The 27,512-nt window shown below is 38.0% G+C and overlaps 2 protein-coding genes across 3 annotated transcripts; one reads left to right on the top strand and one right to left on the bottom strand.

Annotated features, from left to right (window-relative positions):
- Positions 1 to 35: 35 nt before the first annotated feature.
- Positions 36 to 23,087, top strand: LOC129798638 (prolyl 3-hydroxylase sudestada1-like). 2 transcript variants are annotated; one of them, XM_055841891.1, is made up of 6 exons: positions 36 to 181; positions 5,817 to 6,047; positions 14,953 to 15,363; positions 17,251 to 17,726; positions 22,524 to 22,870; positions 22,931 to 23,087. In XM_055841891.1, exons 1-6 carry the CDS (start codon positions 133 to 135, stop codon positions 23,055 to 23,057), a joined length of 1,641 nt encoding a protein of 546 aa, XP_055697866.1. In that variant the 5' UTR covers positions 36 to 132; the 3' UTR covers positions 23,058 to 23,087. The 2 variants fall into 2 exon arrangements, with proteins under 2 accessions (XP_055697866.1, XP_055697867.1); XM_055841892.1 differs by lacking the exons at positions 5,817 to 6,047; positions 14,953 to 15,363; positions 17,251 to 17,726; positions 22,524 to 22,870; positions 22,931 to 23,087 and adding an exon at positions 370 to 1,934 and having other exon boundaries at positions 53 to 181.
- A 5-nt stretch (positions 23,088 to 23,092) lies between these two features.
- On the bottom strand, positions 23,093 to 27,425 carry LOC129798647 (uncharacterized). Its single transcript, XM_055841905.1, has 5 exons — positions 27,255 to 27,425; positions 23,715 to 23,786; positions 23,572 to 23,649; positions 23,369 to 23,498; positions 23,093 to 23,308 (listed from the first exon to the last, which is right to left on the bottom strand). The coding sequence occupies exons 1-5, from the start codon at positions 27,370 to 27,372 to the stop codon at positions 23,248 to 23,250; spliced, it is 459 nt and encodes a 152-aa protein (XP_055697880.1). The 5' UTR covers positions 27,373 to 27,425; the 3' UTR covers positions 23,093 to 23,247.
- Between the last annotated feature and the right edge of the window lie 87 nt (positions 27,426 to 27,512).

Raw genomic sequence — 27,512 nt, forward strand, 5'->3', positions numbered from 1 at the left:
ACAGCGAATTTCGCCACGATGCCAGCGCCTCTCGTGGCAAAATTTCTCTGATTAGTCTTCGTTTCGCGACGAACAGCACAGCTGGAAAAAGGTAAATAAAGTGCCGGAAAATTGTGTTTTTCTCTGTGAAAAATGGGTGATGATGGTCAGGGTGCGAGTAAAAATGACAACATGGAAACAGGTAAGCTCAAATTAAAATAAAATTAAAATTATTCCTGTGTTTTTCGCGAATTTAATGGAAAAAATGTCATGCTGGGTTTTGAGGTTATGAATTCGGCTGTGGCATTGTTTTGGGAAAAAATCAAGTAATTTGCCAATGAAATAGTTGGTTTAGTTGTTATTTCAGAAGATACTTTTCTTCACTCTTAGGTGCCCATGGGCCTCAGGACAATGCCATGCCGAAATTCAAGTTAAGAAAGCAAGAATCTGTGTTTAAAATGCATCCTATATACAAGTCGGAAGATTTCCTTGCAAACTTCCGGGATTCCTGGGCAAAGTGTTCGCCCTACTGTGATGAAAAGAGTGGGATTGATTTGAGAATTTATCCCTTTAAATTGTGCACCCTTCAGGACTTTGTGTCTGAAGAGGATGGCATAGAAAAGTTGATGAATGAGATTGTTAATGAAGTCGAATGGAAGAGGCTTCATACGGACTTCCTGGAGTTCCATCAGTCTCCGGATCTGTCATCGGTAATTTCAGAATATTTAAGGGAATTTTATCTGTACTTCAGAGATGAGGTGATGGGCTGGATGGAGAGACTGACAGGAGAAAAATTAACTCATGTCTCTGCTTCTTGTTCCCTCTACAACACGGGAGATCGGCTCCTGATCCACAATGACTGCGTCTCTGACCGGAGGATTGCCTATGTGTTCTATCTGTCTCCTTGGGAGGTAGTAAAAACCTGGACAGACTCAATGGGAGGGGCTCTAGAACTATTCAAAGAGGATAGAGAAAATATGCCAAATTTCCCTCCAATAGCCAAGATTTTTCCCAGAAACAACCAATTTCTCTTCTTCCACGTCAATTCTAAATCTTGGCATCAAGTTGGGGAAGTCCTCTCCTTTGACTATCCCCGAGTAACTATCAATGGATGGTTCCACGGTCCCGGAAAGAAGCATCCAATTGTTGAGAGTTCCTCCAATTGGGATGCAAGTATAACCAATCCGGCAATAGAAAAGCCTTTTGAACTGTCCGAATGGATCAATGGAGAGTACCTGGAGAAGAGTACAAAATCCACAATTCAAAATCACATTGAAGAACACTCTCAAATATCCCTGCACAAGTTTCTCAATCCAACAAAATTGACCTCAATCCTTGAAGAGCTCAAGGAAGATTCCAATAAACTCCCCTGGGAAATTAAATCCTCAGCATGTGAAAGGAATTGCGAGAGCCTCAACCTAAATTCCCCAGAAAAACTTCCTGAAAACACCGCCAAATTGATTGAATTGCTGCAATCAAGAGAATTCTTTCATCTTCTGCATGAATACACTGAATTGGATTTGTCCGGGAAGAATGCCAAGTCGCCGAAATGCTTCCTAGAGATGCAACGCTGGCGGCCAGAGTGCTACACAATGCTAGTGAATTCTGCAGCAAAGGATGCTACCAGCGAAGATGAAGCAGGAGTTCTGGATGCCATTCTCTATCTAAATGATTTTGCAGAAGCAGGAACTTATATTTACGTGGCTCAGAAGGACAGCAAGGAAGCTGATCAAGAGAGTGCAATGAGTGATGAAGAAGACGAAGGGGATTTTGAAGAGGAAGGACCTCTAATCATTCAACCCAAAAGCGGCGCCCTGAATTTGGTTTATCGGAATGCTGATATGGCAAGATTTGGGGCTTATGTCAGCAAACATCTCAAGATGGGAGATGAATACGTTTATATTCTTGTTTGCAGTTACAAAGAATAATATTTTAATAAATTGTATATATTTTAATATCCTTCTTTCACTTTAATCTCTTTGGAATTTAAATTGCGGAGAAGTAAAAACAAAGTTTGAAAATCAATCTTGTAGCAAGAATATTTAAATGGTTTTCAGATTAGAGGTTTAGCTTTAGCCCAGTTCTCAAAGGTCTCAAAATTCTAAATAGCAATCAATTATTATTGTTTTTTTTTTTCAGAATCTAGTCTTTAATAATTCAGTCTGGAATTGAAATAGAAAGTTAGGAAAATAATATAGAGGCCATTAAGGCTAAAGCCCGTATTATGACCAACGCACAATAACTTTTGTTTGTAAATATGTTTTCAAAATTGCCTATTGAAGTGAGCGAGATGACTAGATCTAAGTTTCATTCACTCTCATAGAAAAGTAAAAAACATGTTTACAAAACAAAAATTATTGTGTGATGGTCATTATGCTCAACGCACAATAACTTTTGTTTGTAAACATGTTTTCAAATTTTCCTATGAAAGAGAGCGAGATGACTAGATCTAGATCTCACTCACTCTCGTTGAAATGTCAAAAACATGTTTACAAAATAAAAGTTATTGTGCGTTGGGCATGATGCTCAACGCACAATAATTTTTGTTTGTAAATATGTTTTTGACTTTTCAGTGGGAGTGAATGAAACATAGATCTAGTCATCTCGCTCACTCTTTTAGGCAATTTGTGCAAAAAAACTCATTTCAAATTTCAAGAAAAATACCGATTTAAAGTTATCTGACTAAAATAAATTTATTTTTTACTGAAAGATATGTCATTCTACTTTGTATATTTTATTTAAAAAAAATTAAAAAAAAGTTTAAATTTGAATTTTAGGAGCAAAGAGTTTCAAAAAAATTCATATTCTCTCTCCTATCGCCTAAACTAAACTATACTAAAAGAGATAATAAACAGTGGACGGTATTTTTGACTTTATTCTATCATAATTATTATCCTAGAAAACATTTTTTTACAACTTTTTTCCGCATATTAAAGAAAACACTGTTAAAAGGTTAAGGCAAGTTTGGATTCATTGGAAAGGCCTTGGAAATCTAGATAGGTTTGAATCAATTTCATCTAGTTATGAACCCCAAATTTAATTTACCGATATCTTTTTAACTCTTTCGTGTCTTTTGGGACTCTGAGTACCCAAAGAAGCATATGAATATTCTATGAAAAACAATGTTTTTTAATTATTCAGAGTTGATGAAAATCCGATTCTTGTGGATGATTACAAACTATAAAGATGTCCAAATTTAAAATATTTTTTGTAGGACCTCAATTAATTTCTGAGCTTAGATATTTTTGATTAAAAAATGGTGAAATTGGCTTGCAGCATATGCTGCGGTCCGGAAAGAGTTAAGAGTCCTGGTCAAAATTCCGAAAGCCAAAATTTAGAATTCTTAAAAGTGTCAGCTATACCCACGATTGCATCTATTTGTCAGTAAAAATAATAAATTATCCTGGTCAGTTAATAAAATAAAATCGAATGCACAAAACTACTTCAATAATAAAAGAAAAAACAAATTCATTTAGCTAAATTGCAAATTTGTTCAACAGATAATAGATTTTGTTCGAGTCAATTTCGGTCTGTATCAATTTTGATCAATAAATAGATCCTATTAGACCAATAAAGTAGTAATTTGTTCAAAAAAAGAAATTGATTTCAGTTAATTAAAAATGTAATTTGGGTTTGCAAAAAATCAATTTCGATCAGTAAAAAAACAATTGGGCAAGTAAAATACAAAATTTATTCAATAAAATAAACAGATTTTATTAAAAAAAAACATCAAAACAACAAAAAAAAATATATCTTAATCACAAAAACCAATTTTTGTTTGGAAGAAAAATCAATTTGGATCAGTAATGTCTCTGGCACACCTTTTCATTTGAGGGAAATTCAATTGATTAACATTTTACCTCTTACTCTTTCAAGCTAAAAATTTATATTGAGATTGAAATTGAAATTTGAATTTTCATTTGACAGAAAGAGACAAAACTTAGTTTCACTCAGCTTGAAGGAGTAAGATGTAAAATTTCAATCGATGAAATTTCACTCAATTTAAATTTAAAAGGTGTCAGCGCCATAAAAAAACAAATTACCAAATTTATTCAACAAACAAAAATAACAATAGATTTTAATTAGTTAAAAAAGTTAACTTCGGTATGAAAAACTCAATTTTGATCACTAAATCAAAAATTATCAGTAAAAAAATAATTTTTGCATGTAAAAAATTGATCAGGGTAAAAAACATTATTTTGGTCAATAAATAAAATTTAATCAAATTTTCCATTCTTATTTTGTTCTTTATTGAAGAACATTATCGCCCCTGTACGATATGGTCGATACTTTTTAGCTCCGTTTAATTTATTATTTATTTTGATGTATACTGGTATTTTTTTGCCATTTTGTACATTTTTCAGTTTATAAATTTTTATTCAAGATTACATTGTGTATAAGAAAATTGTCCATTCAAATGCTTCAGTCATTTGCATCTTGCGGGACTCGAACTGACAACTGTGACAGTCGAATCAGGGGTCACACCGCCCAAGAGCCGAACGATCTTACCAATTGCACCACGGACCCCCTCCTCGATTTAATTTCATGAAATCAAAGTCACGTCTCTTTCTTACTCAAAATATTTGCATAAGTCTATCCCACCACGGTCTCAAAATTTATATTGAACTAAATTGAATTTGTTATAACATTTAAATGAAGAAGAAGAGTCCGAAAGAGTGGGATAGACAGATGCAAATCGTTTAAGAAAGAAAGGGATGTGAATTTCGATTACATGAAATTTCCTTCCTTAAAAGGTGTGCCAGAGCCATAAAAGACGTAAATTTTGATCAATAAAAATACAATTTTGTTTAATAGAGCATAATTTTTTTAAAGTGGAAATCGATTTTGGTCAGAGAAAACATGAGGTTTGGTCGGTAAAAAATCCTGATTTTTTTTGGAAGAAAATGTTATTACATTTAAATTTAAAATAATTTACTGGTGCAATCATGGAAGTACAGTGAGTTCCTTTTTGAGAGAAAACGGACTGAAAGAATTTGATATGAATTTCCTACTATTGGGAGCTCATTTATAAAATAATTTATGAAATGTATGCAATTTTTTTCACACGGTAAATTTTAAATTTATTTTTTATGCCTTCGGCGCACGTTTTAGCTCGGTATAATTTCATAAAATCAAAATTCGCGTCCCTTTCTTTCTCAAAAGATTTGTATAAGTCTATCGCACTCTTTTGGTCTCAAAATTGGACTGAACTAAATTTAATTTAGTGTGATGTACAAAAGAGGAAGAAGAGTGTGAAAGAGTAAGATAGACATATGCAAATCTTTTAAGAAAGAATGTGAATTTTGTTTTCATGGAATTTTCCTATCTGTCTGTGTCTGTCAAATAAAATTTTAAATTGAAATTCAAATTTCAATTTTTATTTGACAAAAAGAGATAATTTATATTTAGATTTTTCTGTGAAAGAATAAGATCTAAAATTTCAATCGATTGAATTTCATAAAAGCAAAATTCGCGTCTCTTTCTAAAAAGATTAGCATATGTCTATTTAATTTGATGTGATGTTCAAAAAAAGAAGAAGAGTTGAAAAGAGTAGGAAAGACATATACAAAACTTTCAGAAAGAAAGAGACGTGGATTTCGAAAATATTCTGAAAAATTGGCGCGGAAAATATCTTACATCACGGCGTTTCCAGAACTTATTGGAAAGACATCTCCTGCAGATATGCAGTTTTACTGTGTCACTAGAGTTAATTCGCGGGCTTTTTTCAGTATCCCGAAAAATTCTTTCAAAGCGGAACTTCCTGTACTCATAATAAAAGCTTATTATTTATGGAGTTAAATTGAAAAAAAATGGTATGAATTTCCGCTTTCTTGCAGACAAATATCAAATTTATGCTTCGATTGTATTTATCGTGGTGATAATCGGAATTGGAGTTCCAATGTGGTGGAAAACAACTGAGGTCTATCGTGTTTCTCTGCCTTATGATGGCATCACCAAATTAAATGAAACGCCGATCATCTCAACATCCACCATTTCAATTTACACAAAAGATCCATCCAGAGCCAAACTTCTAGTCACAGAACTCAATGATCTCTTTGAAAAAACATGTAAGTTTACGAATCTACTGTATTCATTCACGACTTTTATTTGTGGAGCTCAGAAGCAAAATGACACATATCCTATGGCTAGAGCATAGGATATGTGTCATTTTGCCTCTGAGCTCCACATTTCATTCCTTTTTATTTTTTTTTCGATAAAATATGGAATTTTTGAATGTTAATGTCAAAATTTATTTATTTAATTCTTCAATTTGGAAAGAAAAATCTTTGTGTACGATATGCTGATTTTTAGTAAGCAGAGACACACACCTAAAAAAATTGGTTTCTGAGTTATCGTGTCTAATTTTTTAAGGTCTTCATGACTATTGTGACGAGTGCTTATAATTCGCGCTCCATGCACTGTTAGCTGTAAGTTTTCGTCGTAGTTTTTCCCGCCTCTTTTCTGTTGCCTATCTTCCGGCGTTAAAGTTCCTCGGGCGCCAAATTAAATTCGACAGTTGGTAGCAGTGGCATGTCATCGTTGACACATCAAGGTGGCGGATTCACGTCAAAAATGGGCTTTATAAAGAGCTTAGGAATGGCCAGGGAGTTGAGTTTCCAGCGGGCCATCGAGGCAGCAAGAGTGGAAGACAGCCGCCAAAGATCCAGCAAGGTGGAACGTGCAAAGCGGAATCCAGGGCAGAAGGAGGGCGATACGTCACGAAGACGCTCTCCTCATCGCCACCACCAGCACCGGAGGAGAAGAAGCAGAGAGAGGACCCCCAGCCGAGCAAGAACTCCACGTCTGGAGAGAAGCTCCCACCGGCGGACACGTGGGGAATCGTCTCCCAAACAAAGTATCCGATCCAGTGTGGTGGTACCCACGAAAGCTGGTAGCGAGAGGCCCGATTATCCCCGGGAGTTGTTTAAAACCCCAGTGGCGGTCTCGAAGAGAAGTAAACTGCCCGAGGAAGGAACGCCCAAAGAGTGGAAGCACTTTAAGGCCGAAAATTCCCTGCCGAAACTCGTCTCACCGTTACCTCCCACACCCGTGGTTGCCCAAGCAGAAGCTCCTCGGACTCCCGAGACGAAACCGCCGATTGTCGCTGCCCCACCACCACCGCCGGTGCTCTTCAGAAGGGAAGTGATTGGAAAGAGGGAGGGCACTCCGCCTCGCCACCGAATTCCAGTTCGTCAGGCCCCAGTCTCCCCTCCGCCGGCCAGAGCAGGTGAACACACTCCTCCCCGAATCTATCCGTCCCAAGGAATCGGAGGACAGAGCCAGCACGAGCAGGTTTATCCGCCAGCTCTGGAACGACGTTCCCCTTGGAGTAGGGCACTGTTCAGGGCGCACTACCTCGCCCTCAGATTGGCAATAGAGTGGGGATACCGACCAAGACCCCCTACGTGGCCCCGCTTCAGCGCAGCAGAGCTGGGACAGACTTCCCAGAGTTTCCGGGCTGTTCTAGAGGCCTTCCGGAACGTAACGTACCCCCCACAGGGGGAAGTGGATGCCTGGAGCCCTCCACGGTCCCAGCAACCGAAACCTGATTCTTCGGGACAACGGCAGTAAGGGCAAGAGAAGCAGAGAGGAGATGCAGGAGTAGAACAGAGAAGAAGTAGGGGAAAACTATCAGTAAAATAAAATCGTTAGTGAAATAAAAATTTATTGGTGAAGGGAAAGAGAGAATCTTTTACTGGGCCAGGGTGTTCTATTTTCAACGTCGGAGGATACGTCTTCTAGTGAGTCCATCTCCGGAACGTTACAGTGGTGTCAGAAGTGGGATACGGAGGATCTGGAACCACACAAAAGCATCCCGAGGATCCCCACAACACCCAATGATGGCCCATGACAAGATTTTGGACGACCTGAGGACCGCTCTTTTCCAGCGGATTGATGAGCTTCAGGTTTCTTTCCTGAGCGAGGTGCATGGAGAAATGCAGAGATTGAGAGATGAATCGTCGGGGCATAGTCGGCAGATTGAGGAGATCCTCCGCCGAATGAATTTGTCAGAAAATTCCGCCCATCTGCACGAAGGTGGACCCCCCACTACCCCGAGAAGAAATTTCCTCACTAATGAGTCGACTGTCGCCTATCCGGAAGGCACCGACGACAATTTACCCAGAGACTCACACTCGAATAGCACCGAATCGGTGGCCGGTGACGCTCCTATGGGCTTGGGAGTGCTTTTCGGGAGAGCAGCCCGCGGAGAACACCCCAGGGAATCCGGCAAGCAATTTCCATTAGCCGGACCTATACCTACCAAACCCCCATTTCAAGAACCACCCGTGTCGAATGCTTTGACGGAGCATGACTGGAGGGGAATCCCGAGGTTTCCCGAGACCAGAGCGGTGGGAACAAGTGCCCCAGATGCACTGCCTGGATCGTTTCCACAGCCAATCTCGTGTGGAGGGGAGACCTGGTCTTTCCCCGCGGCTTCGGGCACATTCACAATGCTTGGGGACACATATGATGCTGCTACTGGTAGGCTCATAAGTCGATCTGGAAGGTTTCCACCGACCACAGAGGCCAGGAGCTCCGGCTGGATGCATCGGGAAGATTTGAGGACTATGCCTAGTGACTTCCCATTGTCCACCGCGACACGATTGCCTGCAAGAGAGGAACTTAACACAGTTCGCGAAAGGCAACGTTTCTGCCCTACCTCTGTCCTCAGCCCAATTGGGACAATCCCTGGAGCCTCAAATAATGCCACCAGAGATGTTTGGGTTCGTCCACCACTATTGACAGTGCCCAATAGTCGAGAAGCGGCGAATACGAACCACCATCGTGCAGCATTTTACAAACCCGAGATGCCCACAGCGATCAGTGGCGCCACATCACGTTCGGGAGAGACAGCGCGTTTTGAATCGGACAAAACCATATTTCGCCCGAAGATAGACAATTATAACGGCGAACAGCCGTTGGAGGAATATCTGGTTCAATTTGAAGTGATTGCCGCTGCATCACACTGGGACATGAGTCAACGGACTACCATGCTCGTGGCTGCCCTAAGAGGCCCAGCTCTTGGTGTTTTAAGCAGCCTAGAACCGGAGGATCGCTGTGTGTGGGAACGTGTAGTTTCCGCGCTTCAATTGCGCTTTGGACGAGAGCATCTACGGGAATTAGCGCATGTAGAGCTGAAGGCGCGACGCCAGCAACCGAAGGAGGGATTGGCTGCTTTCGCAGAAGCAGTGCGCAGACTGGTGCGTCGCGCATTCCCAGAATGCCCCTCCACGACGCATGATCGTATTGCCGTCCAGCAATTCGTCGATGGAATCTCCGATCTGGATGTACAGGATCTGGTGCGGTATGGACGTGCGCGCACTTTAGAACAAGCCGTTATTATGGCCCTAGAATGTGAGGCAAGTAGAAAAGCTACAAGGTCATTGCGTGCGCATGTGCGTGCGGTGGATGTTGAGCAGCCTTCAGCAAGTCCTAGACCTCCTATCGATAATAACACCCGGGGTCCTAGAAATTCAAATGGGAGAAATGATCGAAATGGGAGATATCGTTTCTCAGGAAATCGATATCACAACTTTAATAGGAGGAATAACCGGCCTAGGTCACCTGGTCCTGCCTCCGAGAACCAGCCTTCACCGCCACAGGAAGAGGAAACTACCGTGCCTGCGAGAGTAGCAGGAGTTCAGTGCAATGAACGGGTTTCTTCTGAAAGGGTTCGTGGTACTGAAAGCCTAACTGTACCTGGAAGGGTCAATGGTGTGCGTTGCATGTGCACCATCGATACTGGCGCTAGTGCCACAATTATTAGCCGGAGTCTCAATGAAAAACTACCGAACCCTGAGGAGTTACAAACTAGTTCCTTAACTTTGGCTCCAATAGGAGGTGCTCCACTACCAGTAATAGGTACCAGAGTAATTGGTCTCCAAATAGGAGAGAGGAGTATTGAAATCCGAGTAATTGTGGCCGATATCACCTGCGAATGTCTCGTCGGGATGGACTTCTTGACCCATACTAGGGCAGTCATCGACTTCAGTAAGAAGTTGCTGACCCTTACACCACAGAACGAGATCGCTTCCGCCAGAAAAGTAGAAGTGCTGCGTCTTTTTGAAGACGTGGTGATTCCTCCACGAAGCGAAGCAATTATCCGCACCGGGGGAGTGGCCACAACATCTGATGGAGTTGTAGAGGAATTGGACTGGGATCTGGGAGTAGAGATCAAGGTTGCTCGAGCAGTCGTAACACCTAATGCAGATGAATTGCCGGTTCGGGTAGCAAATTTTACGGATCAACCAGTAACTCTTAAGGCTCGAACAGCTATAGCCCAGTGGCAGCCAATCGACGAGATAGTGAAGGATCCAGGTAAATCACCAGCTAAAACAGAAGGAGTGCCTGATCGAATCCCTGACTATCTGGAAAAATTAGTAGATGAGGCAACTGCGAGTATCCGAACGGAGACCGAGAAAGCGCAGGTTACAGCTCTATTGTGCGAGTACTCAGATGTGTTTGCAAGGAACTCTTCGGACTACGGTCGTACCACAATGGGACGACATGAAATAAATACTGGAGAGACGTCACCAATTAAGCAACCTGCGCGGAGAGTTCCACCTGCCCGAGCCGAAGAAATGAGCCGAATGGTGGATGAAATGCTGCAAAACGGTGTCATCGAATCATCTACAAGTCCCTGGTCATCTCCCGTGGTCCTTGTGAAAAAGAAGGACGGACAGTGGAGATTCTGCGTCGATTATAGAAAGCTAAACCAGGTGACGAAACGAGACAGCTTCCCACTTCCTCGCATCGACGATACTCTTGATGCGTTGCAAGGGGCGTCATGGTTTTCCACCATGGATCTCCAAAGTGGGTACTGGCAGATGGAGATGGACCCAAAAGACAAAGAGAAAACAGCATTCACCACCGGCCGTGGGCTCTATCATTTTAAGGTCATGCCTTTTGGTCTGACAAATGCTCCGGCCAGTTTTGAGAGGTTGATGACCGCCGTTTTTGGAGGACTTCCGTTTGATACATGCCTCGTATATTTGGACGATATCATCGTCAGCAGCAAAACCGTAAAAGAAGGAGTGGAGAAGTTGCGGATGGTGTTCGACAGATTAAGAGTGGCCAATTTGAAATTGTCGCCTAAGAAATGCTCGCTATTCAAAAAGGAAGTGGAGTTCTTAGGGCACGTGGTCAGCCAGGAAGGAATCCGAGCATCTCCAGGAAAATTGACGGCATTGTCCACATGGCCGATCCCTTACAATAAAAGGCAGGTACGACAGTTCCTAGGCTTCTGTTCGTACTACAGGAAGTTCGTGCCTGGATTCGCAAATGTAGCTCGGCCCCTGCATGACTTAACTGAGCAAAATAGGACCTTCCGGTGGACTCAGGCATGTCAAGAGGCATTCGAGCATCTTAAGAAGGCGCTGCTGACGAGTCCAGTATTGGCTTACCCAAACATGGATGGACCATTCGTGTTGGACTGCGACGCGAGTGCGGTCGGAGTGGGCGCCGTACTTCACCAATACCAAGATGGAGAGGAAAAGGTGGTGGCTTATTACAGCCAAGCTCTCTCTAGGCCTGAAAGAAATTACTGCACCACCAGACGGGAATTGTTGGCAGTCGTAAAGGCGGTGGCTCATTTCCATCACTGGCTATATGGACGTCGCTTTAGTATACGCACCGACCACGCCAGCTTACAGTGGATAATGGGCATTAAAAACCCTGAAGGCCAGGTAGCTAGATGGCTCGAACGACTAGGCCAATATGACTTTCAGATTCAACATAGACCCGGAAAACTGCACGCTAACGCAGATATGCTCTCTCGACGTCCATGCTATGAGGAAGACTGCACTCATTGCGACAGAGTAGAAGCGAAAAACGAGGTACGAGAACAGGTGGCTGCTGTGCGAGTAGTATCAGATGACCGAGACCGGTTAATCAAGGAGCAGAAAGAAGATTCAATCTTGAAGGAGGTTCGGGCATGGGTTGAAGCTGGTGAGAAACCCCCATGGGAACAAGTGGCGGCATCACATGATCAATGCAGAGCATATTGGGGCATATTTTCATCCTTGGCATTGGAGAACGATGTCCTCGTTTATTGCTGGGAAAAGAATTTGCCGGGACAAGCTGAAAAGCGACCAGTACTCCCAGAGGCAATGGTGCCTATCATTTTGAAGGAGTTGCACGGAGGATCTACAGGCGGTCATTTTGGCATTACGAAAACTCTGAGGAAATTCAGGGAAAGATTTTACTTTCCAACCAGCCGAAAAGCTGTGACCTCGTATTGCCATACATGTGACATCTGCGCTGCGAAGATGGGACCTCCAAGGACTACCAGAGGACGCCTTCATCCGATGCCGTCCGGGAGCCCTGGCGATCGTTGGGCAATGGATATCCTAGGACCATTGCCCCGAACTCCTAGAGATAACAAGTATGTGCTAGTAGTCATGGACTACTTCACGAAGTGGCCCGAGCTCCTGGCAATTCCAGATCAGTCGACCGTGACGGTAGCAGATGCCTTGGTGGACCAGGTCGTCACAAGATTTGGAGTCCCGTGCGAAATTCACTCCGATCAGGGGCGTAATTTTGAATCGGAAGTGATGGCGGAAGTGTTCAAAATCTTAGGAACCGCGCACACGCGCACCACCCCTCTTCGACCCCAGTCCGATGGAATGGTGGAGAGGGCGAATCGCACCATACTCCAATTCTTATCGAAATTTGTAGACGATAATCAAGATGACTGGGATCGCATGTTGCCGATGTTTGGCATGGCCTATAGAAGTGCGGTGCATGAGGCTTCTGGATTCACACCCGCCATGATGACTTTAGGACACGAGATTAGATTGCCAGTGGATCTCAAATTTGGTAGACCCATGGAGCAGGAAGAGCCCCACGAATACGTTGAAAATTTAAGAAGAAGAATGGACTTAGTTCACCAAGAGGCCCGAAGGAAACTTTGCTTAGCTGCTGAGACTATGAAGACTCGCTACGATCGCAACGCGAGACCCCGAGAATTCCGCGGACACGACAGAGTCTGGCTCTACAATCCTCGCAGGAGAAAAGGACGTTCTCCAAAATTGCAAAGTAATTGGGAAGGCCCATACAGGGTAGTGGAGCGCATCAACGATGTCGTGTACAGGATTCAGTTGGGAAGAAAACGCCCTAAAATCGTGCATGTCGATCGCTTAGCCCCTTATAGGGGAGAAGTTGTTGATCGGGGCGATCAACAATAGGTGGGGGAGAGTGTGACGAGTGCTTATAATTCGCGCTCCATGCACTGTTAGCTGTAAGTTTTCGTCGTAGTTTTTCCCGCCTCTTTTCTGTTGCCTATCTTCCGGCGTTAAAGTTCCTCGGGCGCCAAATTAAATTCGACAGTTGGTAGCAGTGGCATGTCATCGTTGACACATCAAGGTGGCGGATTCACGTCAAAAATGGGCTTTATAAAGAGCTTAGGAATGGCCAGGGAGTTGAGTTTCCAGCGGGCCATCGAGGCAGCAAGAGTGGAAGACAGCCGCCAAAGATCCAGCAAGGTGGAACGTGCAAAGCGGAATCCAGGGCAGAAGGAGGGCGATACGTCACGAAGACGCTCTCCTCATCGCCACCACCAGCACCGGAGGAGAAGAAGCAGAGAGAGGACCCCCAGCCGAGCAAGAACTCCACGTCTGGAGAGAAGCTCCCACCGGCGGACACGTGGGGAATCGTCTCCCAAACAAAGTATCCGATCCAGTGTGGTGGTACCCACGAAAGCTGGTAGCGAGAGGCCCGATTATCCCCGGGAGTTGTTTAAAACCCCAGTGGCGGTCTCGAAGAGAAGTAAACTGCCCGAGGAAGGAACGCCCAAAGAGTGGAAGCACTTTAAGGCCGAAAATTCCCTGCCGAAACTCGTCTCACCGTTACCTCCCACACCCGTGGTTGCCCAAGCAGAAGCTCCTCGGACTCCCGAGACGAAACCGCCGATTGTCGCTGCCCCACCACCACCGCCGGTGCTCTTCAGAAGGGAAGTGATTGGAAAGAGGGAGGGCACTCCGCCTCGCCACCGAATTCCAGTTCGTCAGGCCCCAGTCTCCCCTCCGCCGGCCAGAGCAGGTGAACACACTCCTCCCCGAATCTATCCGTCCCAAGGAATCGGAGGACAGAGCCAGCACGAGCAGGTTTATCCGCCAGCTCTGGAACGACGTTCCCCTTGGAGTAGGGCACTGTTCAGGGCGCACTACCTCGCCCTCAGATTGGCAATAGAGTGGGGATACCGACCAAGACCCCCTACGTGGCCCCGCTTCAGCGCAGCAGAGCTGGGACAGACTTCCCAGAGTTTCCGGGCTGTTCTAGAGGCCTTCCGGAACGTAACGTACCCCCCACAGGGGGAAGTGGATGCCTGGAGCCCTCCACGGTCCCAGCAACCGAAACCTGATTCTTCGGGACAACGGCAGTAAGGGCAAGAGAAGCAGAGAGGAGATGCAGGAGTAGAACAGAGAAGAAGTAGGGGAAAACTATCAGTAAAATAAAATCGTTAGTGAAATAAAAATTTATTGGTGAAGGGAAAGAGAGAATCTTTTACTGGGCCAGGGTGTTCTATTTTCAACGTCGGAGGATACGTCTTCTAGTGAGTCCATCTCCGGAACGTTACACTATTTTTGATATAATTTAGAAATATCGGAGGAAAAAAACAAGAAAAACGTTCGTTAAATTAGAAAACAGAAAACAAACTGATCTGAAAGGGAATTCTGTAACAGTATGACAATATCATATGACAAATATAAATTTTTTTATGGTAAATTCTGAACAATAATTAAAAATCCGACTCATATCAATTACTAAGAGCATCCCAGAACTGTTTACAATGACCATTAGATGCACGCTGGACTTTAATATTGTCTTACTCCGGAATTTAGCGTGAAAATTTGTCATATGACATTGTCATACTGTTACAGAATTCCCCTACTGAGTTTTTCACATTTTTTTAAATTTCTTTCTGGTATGTGTCTCCGCTAACTTTTAATTTTTTGGGCCATCTTTCTTTAGCCCTTTTGCGAGTGTCTTTCATTGCTGTAACTCTGGCAGAGTCAGAGACCGTCAGTTTTAAAACTCCCGCAAGTCTCGAGAAGAGGATCTTGCAGAGTTATCCAGTGAATGATGGGGATTTCCTCTTTGCTGAGTGGCCCAATCTTAACCACGGGGAATCAATAGTCGTGACAACTGACAGGACAGCTTTCATGAGTCCCGAAACGACTTCAAGCAAAATTGCCCAAGTCCTAAAAATGTGGATTTTCCAGGAGTTTAAGATCAGGAGTATCCTCAGTAGTAGAAATAATTCACAGGCTCTGAGGCACAAAACTGCTGCTCCTCAGTCTCACTACGATATCCTCATCACGGTTATGAATCCTCGACCGGATTTGCAGAATGTTAAGTGGAATGTTCGATATGCTGCAGATAGTAAGTTTCGTTGCCTTTATTAAATATTTCTACTTAGGAAATTGGTTTGAAACTTTGCTAAATGACCACCTAGGAAATTTTGATGAAATTTTGGAAATCTTTTCTGAAAATTTGGAAACTTTGTTTTTCTATTATGAAACATTTGATCGATTGTTAGAAAAAATAGCAATCATAGTTCACTTGTCTCACTTGATAATTTTCTGTTCTTGAAATTTTGGAAATTTTGATGAAATTTTGGAAATCTTTACTGAAAATTTGGAAATTTTGTTTTTCTATTATGAAACATTTGATCAATAGTTAAAAAATTATCAGTCTTAGTTCACTTGTCTCACTTGATAATTTTCTGTTCTTAAAATTTTGGAAATTTTGATGAAATTTTGGAAATCTTTCCTGAAAATTTGGAAATTTTGTTTTTCTATTATGAAACATTTGATCAATTGTTAAAAAATTATCAGTCTTAGTTCACTTGTCTCACTTGATAATTTTCTGTTCTTAAAATTTTGGAAATTTTGATGAAATTTTGGAAATCTTTCCTGAAAATTTGGAAATTTTGTTTTTCTATTATGAAACATTTGATCAATTGTTAAAAAAAAATAGCAGTCGTAGTTCACTTGTCCCACTTGATAATTTTCTGTTCTTGAAATTTTGGAAATTTTGATGAAATTTTGGAAATATATATTTTTTAGCATAGAGAAAAAAATGCATTTCAGGTTAAAAATCGCCCAGTAGTTACAAAAACTAATTTACTTGTGAAACTTATGCAATTTTCGTCTTGAAATTTTGGAAATTTTATTTTTTTTCACATTTTTGAAAATGTTTACAGAACTTACAGAAAATTTGGGAATTTAATGTTTATTCAATAAAATTTCACAAATAGTGAGAAAAAAGGGCAATCTTTGTCCACTAATCTCACTTAAAAATTTTCAGATCTTGAAATTTTGGAAATTTTGATGATTTTTTTTAAATATAGGATAAAGTGGCCTGCCTTTTAATGCGGCAGAGCCTTTGAATATTTCAATTTTTCTCTTATTTTAAAATTAACATATTAAAATTTGTGAATATTAATGTATTTTCGCTTTATCTGGAGCAAAATCAACTAAATAATGAAACTGTGGTATAGAAAATATATAAATATAATAAATTTAGTAGTGTATTTATCATGAAAACAATGACGTTTCCATTTGGAATAGAGAAAAATTTGCATTTAAAGCAAGTTTTGAATTAGCTTAATTTACCCTATTCTTTTTTAAAATATAGACAATACAACTAACTATTTTCTATTAACTTTGATTAACAAAATAGAAATTTTGCTTTGGGAAATAAGAGAAAAAATAAATGTTCAAAGGCTGCCGCATTCAAAGGTAAACCACCTTTTTCTAGTCAATTTTCTTGTGAAAAGAGATTTTATGATTTTTGAATAAAAAATCGCTCAAAAGTTAAGAAATGTTAATTTACTCATAAAATTTACGTATTTTTGGCCCTGAAAATTTGGAAAATTAATTGAAATTTTTAAAAATGTTTACAGAAAAATTGGAAATTTTGAAATATGCCTTTCTTCAATAGAATTTTACAAATTATAAGAAAAAATTAAGCAGTCATTGTTCTCTGATCTCACTTGATAAAGTGTCGGGTCGTGAAATTTTGGAAATTTTGACGAAATTTTTGAAATATTGTGGATTTTCTTGCGAAAAGCAAGAAATTTTGAATTTTTGAATAGAAAATCGCTCAATAGTTAATCAATCTTTATCCACCAGGGAAATTAATGCAATTTACCCTTGAAATTTTGGAAAATTTAGTGAAATTTTAGGATTTAATGTGAAATTTTCATGAAATATTATGAAAATTTGTGATTTTTTTCTTCAATTGTCCAAAAATGATTTTTTGCAGACTTTATTGCACCTTTTCTAGACGAAATAAGTGTCTTGTCCAATTTTACACTGAAGACGCAATGGAAGTATCAAGTGCCCTTTCAGTATTCCGCCAAGCAAATTGCAGATAAAAGCCGTCTGAAGAGGCATTTTGCCTTGGATGAAGATTCCCTTCCGCATATTGTGACATCCGTGGAGAAGAATATTGGGCATGAAATCTCCAATAATCCTTGCTTCCAGCTTGTGGTCTATGTGCCATCGTGCAATAAGGCTCCTGTGCACATTTACAACAAACGAGGCGAGAGGGCAACGAAAAACAACAGTGATGCCTTTATATCGCCAAAATGGGGCGGGATAGTTATTGCAAATCCTCCGGAAGGGATTTGTGAGAAGTTCATGGAGGATCAGCAAAAAGTGGATGTTCCTTTGAATTCCAATGAGATTTCACTGACTCTGCTGTACATTCTGCGGAAACTAATGGAAATTGAAATTGATGTAAGTAATCAAATAAAATTAATTAACTTTATAATTTTCCTTTAGAACTTTCTGATTTTAGCTGAAAATATTTTAAAAAAAAAATCCCTTGAAAATAATTTTTCCATAAAAATCTAAGAACGATTTGAAGAGCTTTTGTTAAACTTGTTCTCAAGGTTCTGAACGTTCTGAACGATTCAATAAGATTCAAAGCTTCACGGTAAACTTTATTAAAAACAAAGGAAAGAAAATCAGAAAAAATGGCCCCAAGAGATGCAACAATGAGGGATTTAAAATTTCCCGATGGAAATAATTTATTTTCGGACTTTGAAGACGACTCAGATGGAGCTGAAGATTCATTTTGGAACGATTTAAATTCAAGTTCTGCAGCAAATTCTACGCAGGAAGATTCAATTCATATCGTTTGCGAGTGCTGTGGGGAAGAAATAGTAATTGAAAATTCTTGGGTAATCACTTCTGAAGATGAATCGTTCCACGGATTTGAAATTACCATCGAATCCATGAGTTGCGAAGACGAAGAAGAGCAAGAATGTTACTATGCAGATAATGAATCATTTTCCTAATTTTTTTTTGTTATCTCAGACATTATTCTTTTGATTTATTTTGTTTGGAATTTTATTAAATTTTTGCTACAAGCTACTTCAGTTTTTGATTTTACATGGAATAGTGGCGCACTTAAGGTGCTCCAAGAACTCTTCTAGCACTACTTACAAAGAATATGAAGTTTGAGAGATGTTGTAATGTATAACGATGTATTTTCCTTATTTCCACTATTAATAATATTCATTACAACGATTCTAAAGAACACTTTTACCTTAAAACTAAGCTTTAGTACAGCACATCAACTTTTATTAAGCGAATTTGCATAAAAACTTTGCAATCAAAAGCGCGAGCTGCACGCAAAATGTCAACAATTTCCCCTTAATCTTTTAAGGACGATTGGAACACCGGTGTCCCATAAAGAAAATAATTTTTCCTGACCACCTAAAGTTATTTTTTCCTTATTTTTGTACGTAATTGCAAAGTAGAAGGTTGAAGGAATCTAGGATATTTTTTGGAAATCTCCAGCTATTTGCTATATAGTAAATTTTTAAGCTCAATAATGACGAGTTTTTAAATTTTCACAATGAAAATTAATTTTAAATATTAGATGAGATCATATATTCTGTCAGTAGAAGAGGTAAAAAGTTTGGAGTGGTATATCTCAGCTCCTGATGAACATAATTGGATGAGTGAACTATTGTTGGAAAGCTTGGTTCATTAGCTTTCAGAATCTGGTATATGTAATTGGCTATGGGTAAATCATGGTCATCCAGAACCATTTATGTCGAAGAAGACACTTTTTGCAGCGTCATTTTTGACCATCTACTGCTGGGACCAGGAGTGACCCACAATTCTCGCACTTGGACTGTTCGTTAGAGGAACTCAAAGGGTATAATTTGTGGAAGAAACTTTTTTTTTGGACGTCTTACTTTTTTTTATTCATCGACTTTTGCAAGAATTTTAACATTTTATACGCATAGAAAAAAATGACAGAAATCCTTCTATCTCATTTTCTGGACAAACTAATGAAGATATCGACTTGGAATGTTCTAAGTACTCCCCCATAAGTTGATCCAAGGAATCCAAATATCATATCAATTTCATCCCCACGTCTATCCTTCCCCTCCAGAAACCACTCTTTTAGGATTTTTGTAATTTTTTCCTTGCGTGTAAAATGTTAAAATTCTTGCAAAAGTCGATGAATAAAAAAAAGTAAGACGTCCAAAAAAAAAGTTTCTTCCACAAATTATACCCTTTGAGTTCCTCTAACGAACAGTCCAAGTGCGAGAATTGTGGGTCACTCCTGGTCCCAGCAGTAGATGGTCAAAAATGACGCTGCAAAAAGTGTCTTCTTCGACATAAATGGTTCTGGATGACCATGATTTACCCATAGCCAATTACATATACCAGATTCTAAAAGCTAATGAACCAAGCTTTCCAACAATAGTTCACTCATCCAATTATGTTCATCAGGAGCTGAGATATACCACTCCAAACTTTTTACCTCTTCTACTGACAGAATATATGATCTCATCTAATATTTTTTATACTTCCAAATTTTTTAAAGCAAAACCTTTTTGGGAAAAGAAACTACAATACTCAAACATAATATTTTTCATTAGATTGAAAATTATCATTCATTAGTATTTTCAGAAAAATTACTTAAATTTTTGGGCTATTTTTGTCCCTATCGTTCGTAGAGGCAAGAAATACATCAAATTAGACTCTGTTGGCTTTTCGAAATCCAGATATAGGACCTTTTACTGGTTTTGTTCATTGGTTTCATTTTTATTGCTTATTTTCGGTCCGCGGAAACTGTCGCGTCGTTAAAGGGTTAAGCTTTTTAATGGGATTTACCCCTCATTGCCCCTTACGTTTTGTAGAATGTTCGTAACATTTCCGTAACATCCTTAAGAATTTACAAATAAACATAAAATTCAGTCGAGACAAAATTCGGAAGCATTTCTTCATATACCGATGAGATATTTATTAAATGGGAAAGAGACTAAAACTAAAAAAAACAATCGAATTACAAAAATTTGTGTAGAAGTAGAAAAAAATAATTTTCGATTCTTTTAATTAATCTGATTATAGTCATATAGCAACTTCATATGCGTTTAAAAATTGAATTTGGAGTATCGTATAAGCATTTTTTCAGAAAATGTGTAGTTCTATAGAATTTTCTAACAGAATGCTTCAATTTTTTTGGCAGTAGCGCTTAAAGAACTACTGGAGCTCTTTAATGGCCCCTACACACTAGAGAAATTTATGTCCATATTGAAGAGTTTTTCCTACACAAATGTAGGGAATTTCCTTCAATATGGACATAAATTTCTTTAGTGTGTAGAGGCCATAAAAGTGCGCCACTTTTACATATAAGAGCCTCTCCGACTATTTTAGAAGTTCTACAAGCGTTATTTCAGAAAATTGTGGTTCTATATGCCGTACTTAGAGAATTCTTTCTCTGAGAGAAATCCGAAAAAGTTAAAATATCATTCCGGTAATGTTAATTTTACCTTGTATTATTGATCCGAAATCGGTGTAAATATTACCCTTTTTAGGCGTATTAGTGATTAAATTAGCCCTTTTTCACGTTAATTTTACACTTAAAAAGGTGCAAGATTAACATTAAAAAATGTTATATTTTTACACCTGAAAAGTGTTAAAGTTAAGAGGAAAAAAAGTTAATTGCACCCCCGTTTTTTCTCAGTGTTAAGATCATTATAGAGAAGAAAATGCTAATTGGGGCATTTCTCTATCGAATCTATTTAAACAGCTACCCTGAAGATTTTAAGTCAATCTAATAAATAATACTTGAATTTTACCAATTATCACGTACACCTCACCATTTAGCCTTTATCCAAGACACTTTCTGCTTTTCTAAATAGAGAAGAGAAATTAAATCCATTTTGATCCCAAGAAATGCGACTTAAGCGCCACTGACGGCTGTTGAATGAACGTCACAAGTTTTAGAAAGTTATGGTTTTGATACCTTTTACTGGACTGCGCGAACTCCAAAGCGATAGCAGTTATATAATCGATTTTTTTTCAACTTGTCACCGTTCTGTAGCTTAAATGGTAAGAGATATCACCTTCCGATCTACGGTGACCCCCAATAAAAAAACATTAAAATTTTTTTCTTTTTTCCCCATCACCTTCAACCCCTCCAAAAGCATGTTTTTTTGGTTTTCTCAAAAACCGCTCCTACGATTTATTTTATTAGGCGGACATTTCGTCCAAACATATCTATGACATAAAAAAAATCGCTATCATGAATTTTTGAAGGAAAAAGTTTTTATTACTTTGAGAGTCTATTTTTCAACCGATTTAGATAAATTTGGATTTTTTGGAAAGGTTTTGAAATTTCCAATCCGATTGCATCGGTCGCAATCTGTAATGATCCATGATCTGGTTAAATACCCGTAAATAACCAATTTTTTTTAAAATATTCTTTTTTCTGTAAAAATGTTACCCATTTAGAGGCGAAACGGCAAGAGATATGAAGTTGGGATCTTCGGACGACCCCCTGCAGAAGTCGACCCAATTATTATGATTTTTATTTTCCTCCCACTCCCCTTCATCTGCTCCAAAACCATGTTTTTTTTGGTTTTTCTCTAAAACTATTCTTACGATTTCTTTTATTTTTGAATACATATATTTTAGAGGTGGTCCAGGCGGACATTTTGGCCAAACATACCTATGACCTAAAAAAAGTCGCCGTCTTGATTTTCCAAAATCAAACTTTATGGTCTTGAAATCAGTATAATACTTGTAACTTATCCCAGAACATTCTAAAATGATAATGTATTTACCAATTTATGATTCTGAAATGTTTTTGTGATTTTTACACTGATTGAGAGAAATCCGAAAAAGTTAAAATAACATTCCGGGAATGTTAATTTTATCCTGCATTATTGATCCGAAAACGGTGTAAATATTACCCTTTTTAGGTGCATTAGGGGTTAAAGTTACCCTTTTTTCATGTTGATTTTACCCTCAAAAGGTGTAAAATTAACATTAAAAAATGTTGATATATTTTTACACCTAAAAAGTGTTAAAGTTTTGAGGAAAAAAAGTTAATCGCACCCTCTTTTTTTCTCAGTGTATGAATCAATTTGATCTCTAAAATAGATCAATAAGCACCAAAAGATCATGCGAAAAACTATTTCACGGAGAGCTCTATCTCGTGAGTTCGACGCTGGGACACTTTGCCATCTCTTTATTCAAGGAACAATTTAATAAATTCCTTTTCAGATTCCCATCAGTGAAGTAACGATGGCGGAAATAAGTAGCATATCTCTCCGCAAATGGGAAGTTGATATCTATCTGAGAAATAGTGCAATTCATCTCATTCAGTCAACAATCGTTACTCTGAGTTCTCTAACGAAATTGCTCAAAGATATCAACTACATCGTCATCAATGATGAAGTTGGTCAAGCTGTTTTGGATTCCTACAGGAATGTTGTTCAGGCTTTGAGTGCTCTGGAGGCGAATGATTTGACTTTAGCTGTGAATCTGGCCAAGAAAGCTCATGCAGCATCTGAAGCTGCATTTTTTGATCCCAGTCTTTTGGCTCTTCTCTACTTCCCGGATGAACAAAAGTGAGCTTCGATCTTTGGATTTTCTTTTGGTTAATTACTAAAGGAGAATTTTTCTTTCAGGTATGCTATCTACATTCCACTTTTCTTGCCTGTTATGATCCCAGTTCTCATGTCCATGAATGCCATAAGAAAATCCTGGAGCAAGAAAAAGGGTCAGGAGGAGGCTGAAAAACCAAAGACTGAGTGAAGGGAGTAAATAAATTGATACAAAAAGCCATATTATGAGTTTTTTTTCATAACATTTCTATATTATTTTGCACCAAGGGCAAAAGTTTTCTACTACAAATGAAACCCACACTAGAACTATCATCTATCTGGTTCATTGTCCAGATTCGTTGCTGTTGTCTCAGGTTTTTTTTCGCAAATTAAGTAATGCATTATTCAGCTGCAGCGGGTCTATTTATCCCTGGGGGACGATAACTTGTGTTCACGACGCGGCTATAAAAATAAAATATGTTTAATCATATTAATTTTAGCCTGGAAAAACTCTTTGATTACACTCGATTTGCCGCAGGGATTGCCCAACTCAGTAAAGCTCCTCTTTTGGGGAGTGTCCGAGGGAAGTAGAATTTACTTGTACCACCAATATCCTCTGAACCCTCCAATCCTTCACGGTTCAACATGAAATCTGGAAGTAAACCCCAATTAATTATTCTCATCTTAAGATTTGCTTTTCCTTCCAAGCTTGCTCCAGGGATTACTTTTGAATTTATTGGATCTCTTGCCAAATATTTCTGAACCAAATTCCGAATATGCTGCAGCTGGAGTTCTATAGAAGTCTGAAATGATTTTGTTCTTTTATTTTTCTAAATTTTATTTTTAATTAGAGAGAAACGTTACGTACAAGTAACTCTAGTTAATCCACCATCGTCGTCACCAATTTCGTTGAATTCTTCGTTTTTTCCCCTTAGGAGATCTACGAAAAAAAAATTTTGAGTATCATAAGTTAAACGGTATTAAGATTTTAAGTGGAAGATCATGAATCTACAAATTAGTTTTTTTATTATGTAATTTAGATACAGAGAGAAGTGCTTGATATTATAGATAGATACACTCTTAAAGATTAAAGGGCTTGCAATGGCATGTAATGACAAAAAAGAAGAAACTACAATAATGCATAAAAGATAAAAGTTAAATTCGCGAACAATTACTTACAATAAAGGATCCCAGATAAAAATACAGAAAACGTACACAAAAGCCAAAACCATACACAAAAAGCACAAAATTCAAAAGCTCTCAATCTAAAGACAATGTTAACTTTAAATGTTATCTTTAAAATTTAAAAATAATATAATATTAATAATTCAGGAGATTAAAAACCCTTCAAGGATAATAGGGACCTAAAGCAAAACTTATGTTTTGCTCAAAGAAGTTGGTAAAAGTGATTTTTTCTGACCCCCAATTTTTAACCCTCTCGTCCTTAAAGGTGTCTACACATTGAGCACAATTTTCGTCAAAAATTGCTTTTTTGAAAGAAATTGACTGCAGTGCTGTAGGCAGAAACGTCAAAATTCTGTCAAAAATGCAATTTCTGACAAAAATTGCTCCCAATGTGTAGAGGCCTTAAAAGATTAATCGACAACAACTTCTTTCGAATTCTTTGCATTGCATTATATGATTAATCACTCAAAATTTTTATAGCTCAAACTCCAATACAGAGTAATATAGCTATACCAGAAATTTTTTTAATTTTTCTACACTGACAGAGCAATCATGACTATCAATAAGCAATTTTTTTTTCAAAAAAACTTTCCGAAAATCGCGTCCTAATGTTGGAATTTTTAAATTTTGTAAACGAAAATTTAAGCATTAAATGTTGTACTTAAAGGCGTCTACACATTGAATTGCTTTTTAAATGAAATTGTCTGCATTGCTGTATGTGAAAACGCCAAAAATGCAATTGCTATGAAGGTGTAGATGTAGAGGCTTTAAGAGCATGAAATTATTTTTTTTAATATATGCTGAAAAGAAAATATGCTACTTTTCAGTCTTCGTGACCCACATAATCTCTTAACTCGCCTCCTTATACCTTATCTCCCCATTAATTATTAACTTATCCAGATATTTTTTCATCTAGACCCTTCATCTTATTCTCCAAAATTATGTTTTTTTTTGTTTATTTTAAAATTTGCATAAGATAATTCGTTTTGTTTTGTGACCAGTCAAAATTATCGTAAAATTCGCTATTTTTTTAAATTTAAAAATGAAAATTAAATGAGCCTAGAGCCTAGAGATCTTTTTCAAAATTGATTTGGTCAAATTTGGATCCTCAGTTCATTCTTTCTTATATTTTTCTTTAAACTCAAATGTTCAATAAATTTTTAAAGAAAATAAATTAAAATTATTTTAATTATCAAAAGTCAAACCATCCAAATCCCGTGAGTTCAAGCATATCCCAACCTGAGACGCTTTGGTTTTTTTGAACAGCTTTGTAGTGTATGGAAAATTAGTTTTTCTATACATAGCATTTTTTCTAAATAATTTTTTACTATCGTATAAAGACCTACATTTTCCATTTTTTTCCCGAAATTTTTGGAAAAAGATTTTCCTTTTTGAATAAATGAGAAAAATTGCTAAATCAACTGAATGTATATTAGAGTTTTATCTATTGAGGAAAGTATTATCCATTCGAACGTTCATGCCTTCGAATTATGTGAATTTTCTTTTATTTTCCTAAGAAACCTACACATAATTATCAATAATCTAACTAATATTTAATAGAAATGTGTAAGTCTCTCAGGAAAAATAAAAGAAAATTCACATTATTAGAAGGCATGATTGTTTGAAGGGAGAGTTTCCCTATGGATTTATGAATTAATTAGGAGAAGGCTTTCAGGCTTCGCACACACTAGCTTCGAACAGTTCATATTTTTCCTATATTCCTTTAATGAATCTGACTTATTTTTTTTCAGGAAATGTAAGACTTAAGACTAGCTATTGTGCAATAGATCAGATTTTTTAAAAGAATGTAGGAAAAATATGAAGTGTTCAAAACCAGAATGTGTGCGAAACCTGAAACTCTTCTCCTAGGCCCTAGACCTTCTAGAAAATTGGTTTATCGGTCCTGACAAAAAGTTATAAAATGCAAATCGGTTTAACTATCAATTATTGAGAGAAATTTGCTTTTAAAATTAAATGCAGAGCACTTTTAACCCTTTAACAACGAGACGCTTTTCACGGACTGAAAATCAACAATAAAAAATAAACTGAGAAACATAATCAAATGATAAGTCTTAGATCTAACCTTGGAAAGTCCAACAGAGTCTGATTTTGTGTATTTTGTGCTTCTATGAACGATAGGGACAAAAATAGCCCAAAAATTTAAATAATTTTTCTGACAATACCAATGAATAATATTTTTCGCTTTAATGAAAAATATTACGTATGAGTATTGTAGTTTTTATTGCTAAAAGGGTTTTGCTTAAAAAAAATTGGAAGCATAAAAAATAAATAAATTCAATTATGAATTTGAGAATTTAAAAATTCACCACTTTTGAGCTTAAATATTTACTACATAGCAAATAGCTAGAGACTTGCAAAAAATATTGTAGATTCCTTCAACCTTCTACTTTACAATTATGTACAGACATAAGAAAAAAATAACTTTAGGTAGTCAGGAAAAAAAATTTTCTTTATGGGACGCCGGTGTTCCAATCGTTCTTAAAGGGTTAAACTCTATAGATATAGATAGATCTTTGAACGAGATAAACGGATTTACAAATATTAACACTTAAATTTCTGAGCGAAATTCACTTTGAAATTAAATGCAAAGCAATTTTATAGAACAAAAAATAAAATGATCAGTCAAGGTCAAGGATTAAAATTGCGGTGAGCATAAAATTTGATCAGCAAATAATTCGAAAATAAAATTTAGTCAGTAAAAAATAAAACTTGGTCAACAAAAGATTAAAAACGAACAGTAGAAATATTTAAGTTAGTCAGTGAAAAATTAAATAGTGTACTGACCACATTTTATTTTTGACTGCTCATTTTTAATTTTTGCTGACCAGTTTTATTTCTTGCTGATCACTTTTTAATACTTTATTGACTCAGTATATTGAATACTTTTATTACTCATTTTTATTTTTTTCGCTGGCCCCTTATTTCTGACACATCCTAAATATTTCTATTGATCTTTTTATTTTTTACTAATAATTTTTAATATAATACTGCTTTTTTTTATTTTTACCGCCCTTTTTCTTAATTTTTACTGCTTTTTAGTGCCCTTTTTTAATTTTTTAACTGCCCAAATTTATTTCGTACTGCTCGTTTATTCGATGCCATTTAAAGGGACAATAAACACTAACCATTCAAAAAGAAATAAATATATTTAAAAATTGATTCCACAACACAAAGTTTAAGGTAGACTTTCAAGACTTTCAACCTTTGTACAAATTAAATCCATCCCCGTTGATTGCTGATCCTTGAACTGTGTTTTTGCTGAAGCAATAGACAAGTATTCCAACAAACAACACTAAAATATATCCCTTTGGGAGGAACATTTTATCTGCTATCCTTTTGCACACGATACTGATAAACTAAAGACCTCTTCGCAAAATAGTTTCCTTTTATACTCCCTGAAAGGATGCATTTCAGCGGGAAAGTGAATTTTCTGTCCCACGCACAAGGATGATTGCAATTT

The sequence above is a fragment of the Phlebotomus papatasi genome, chromosome 1, assembly GCF_024763615.1.
Source record: "Phlebotomus papatasi isolate M1 chromosome 1, Ppap_2.1, whole genome shotgun sequence".
In the NCBI taxonomy this organism is placed as follows: Eukaryota; Metazoa; Arthropoda; class Insecta; order Diptera; family Psychodidae; genus Phlebotomus; species Phlebotomus papatasi.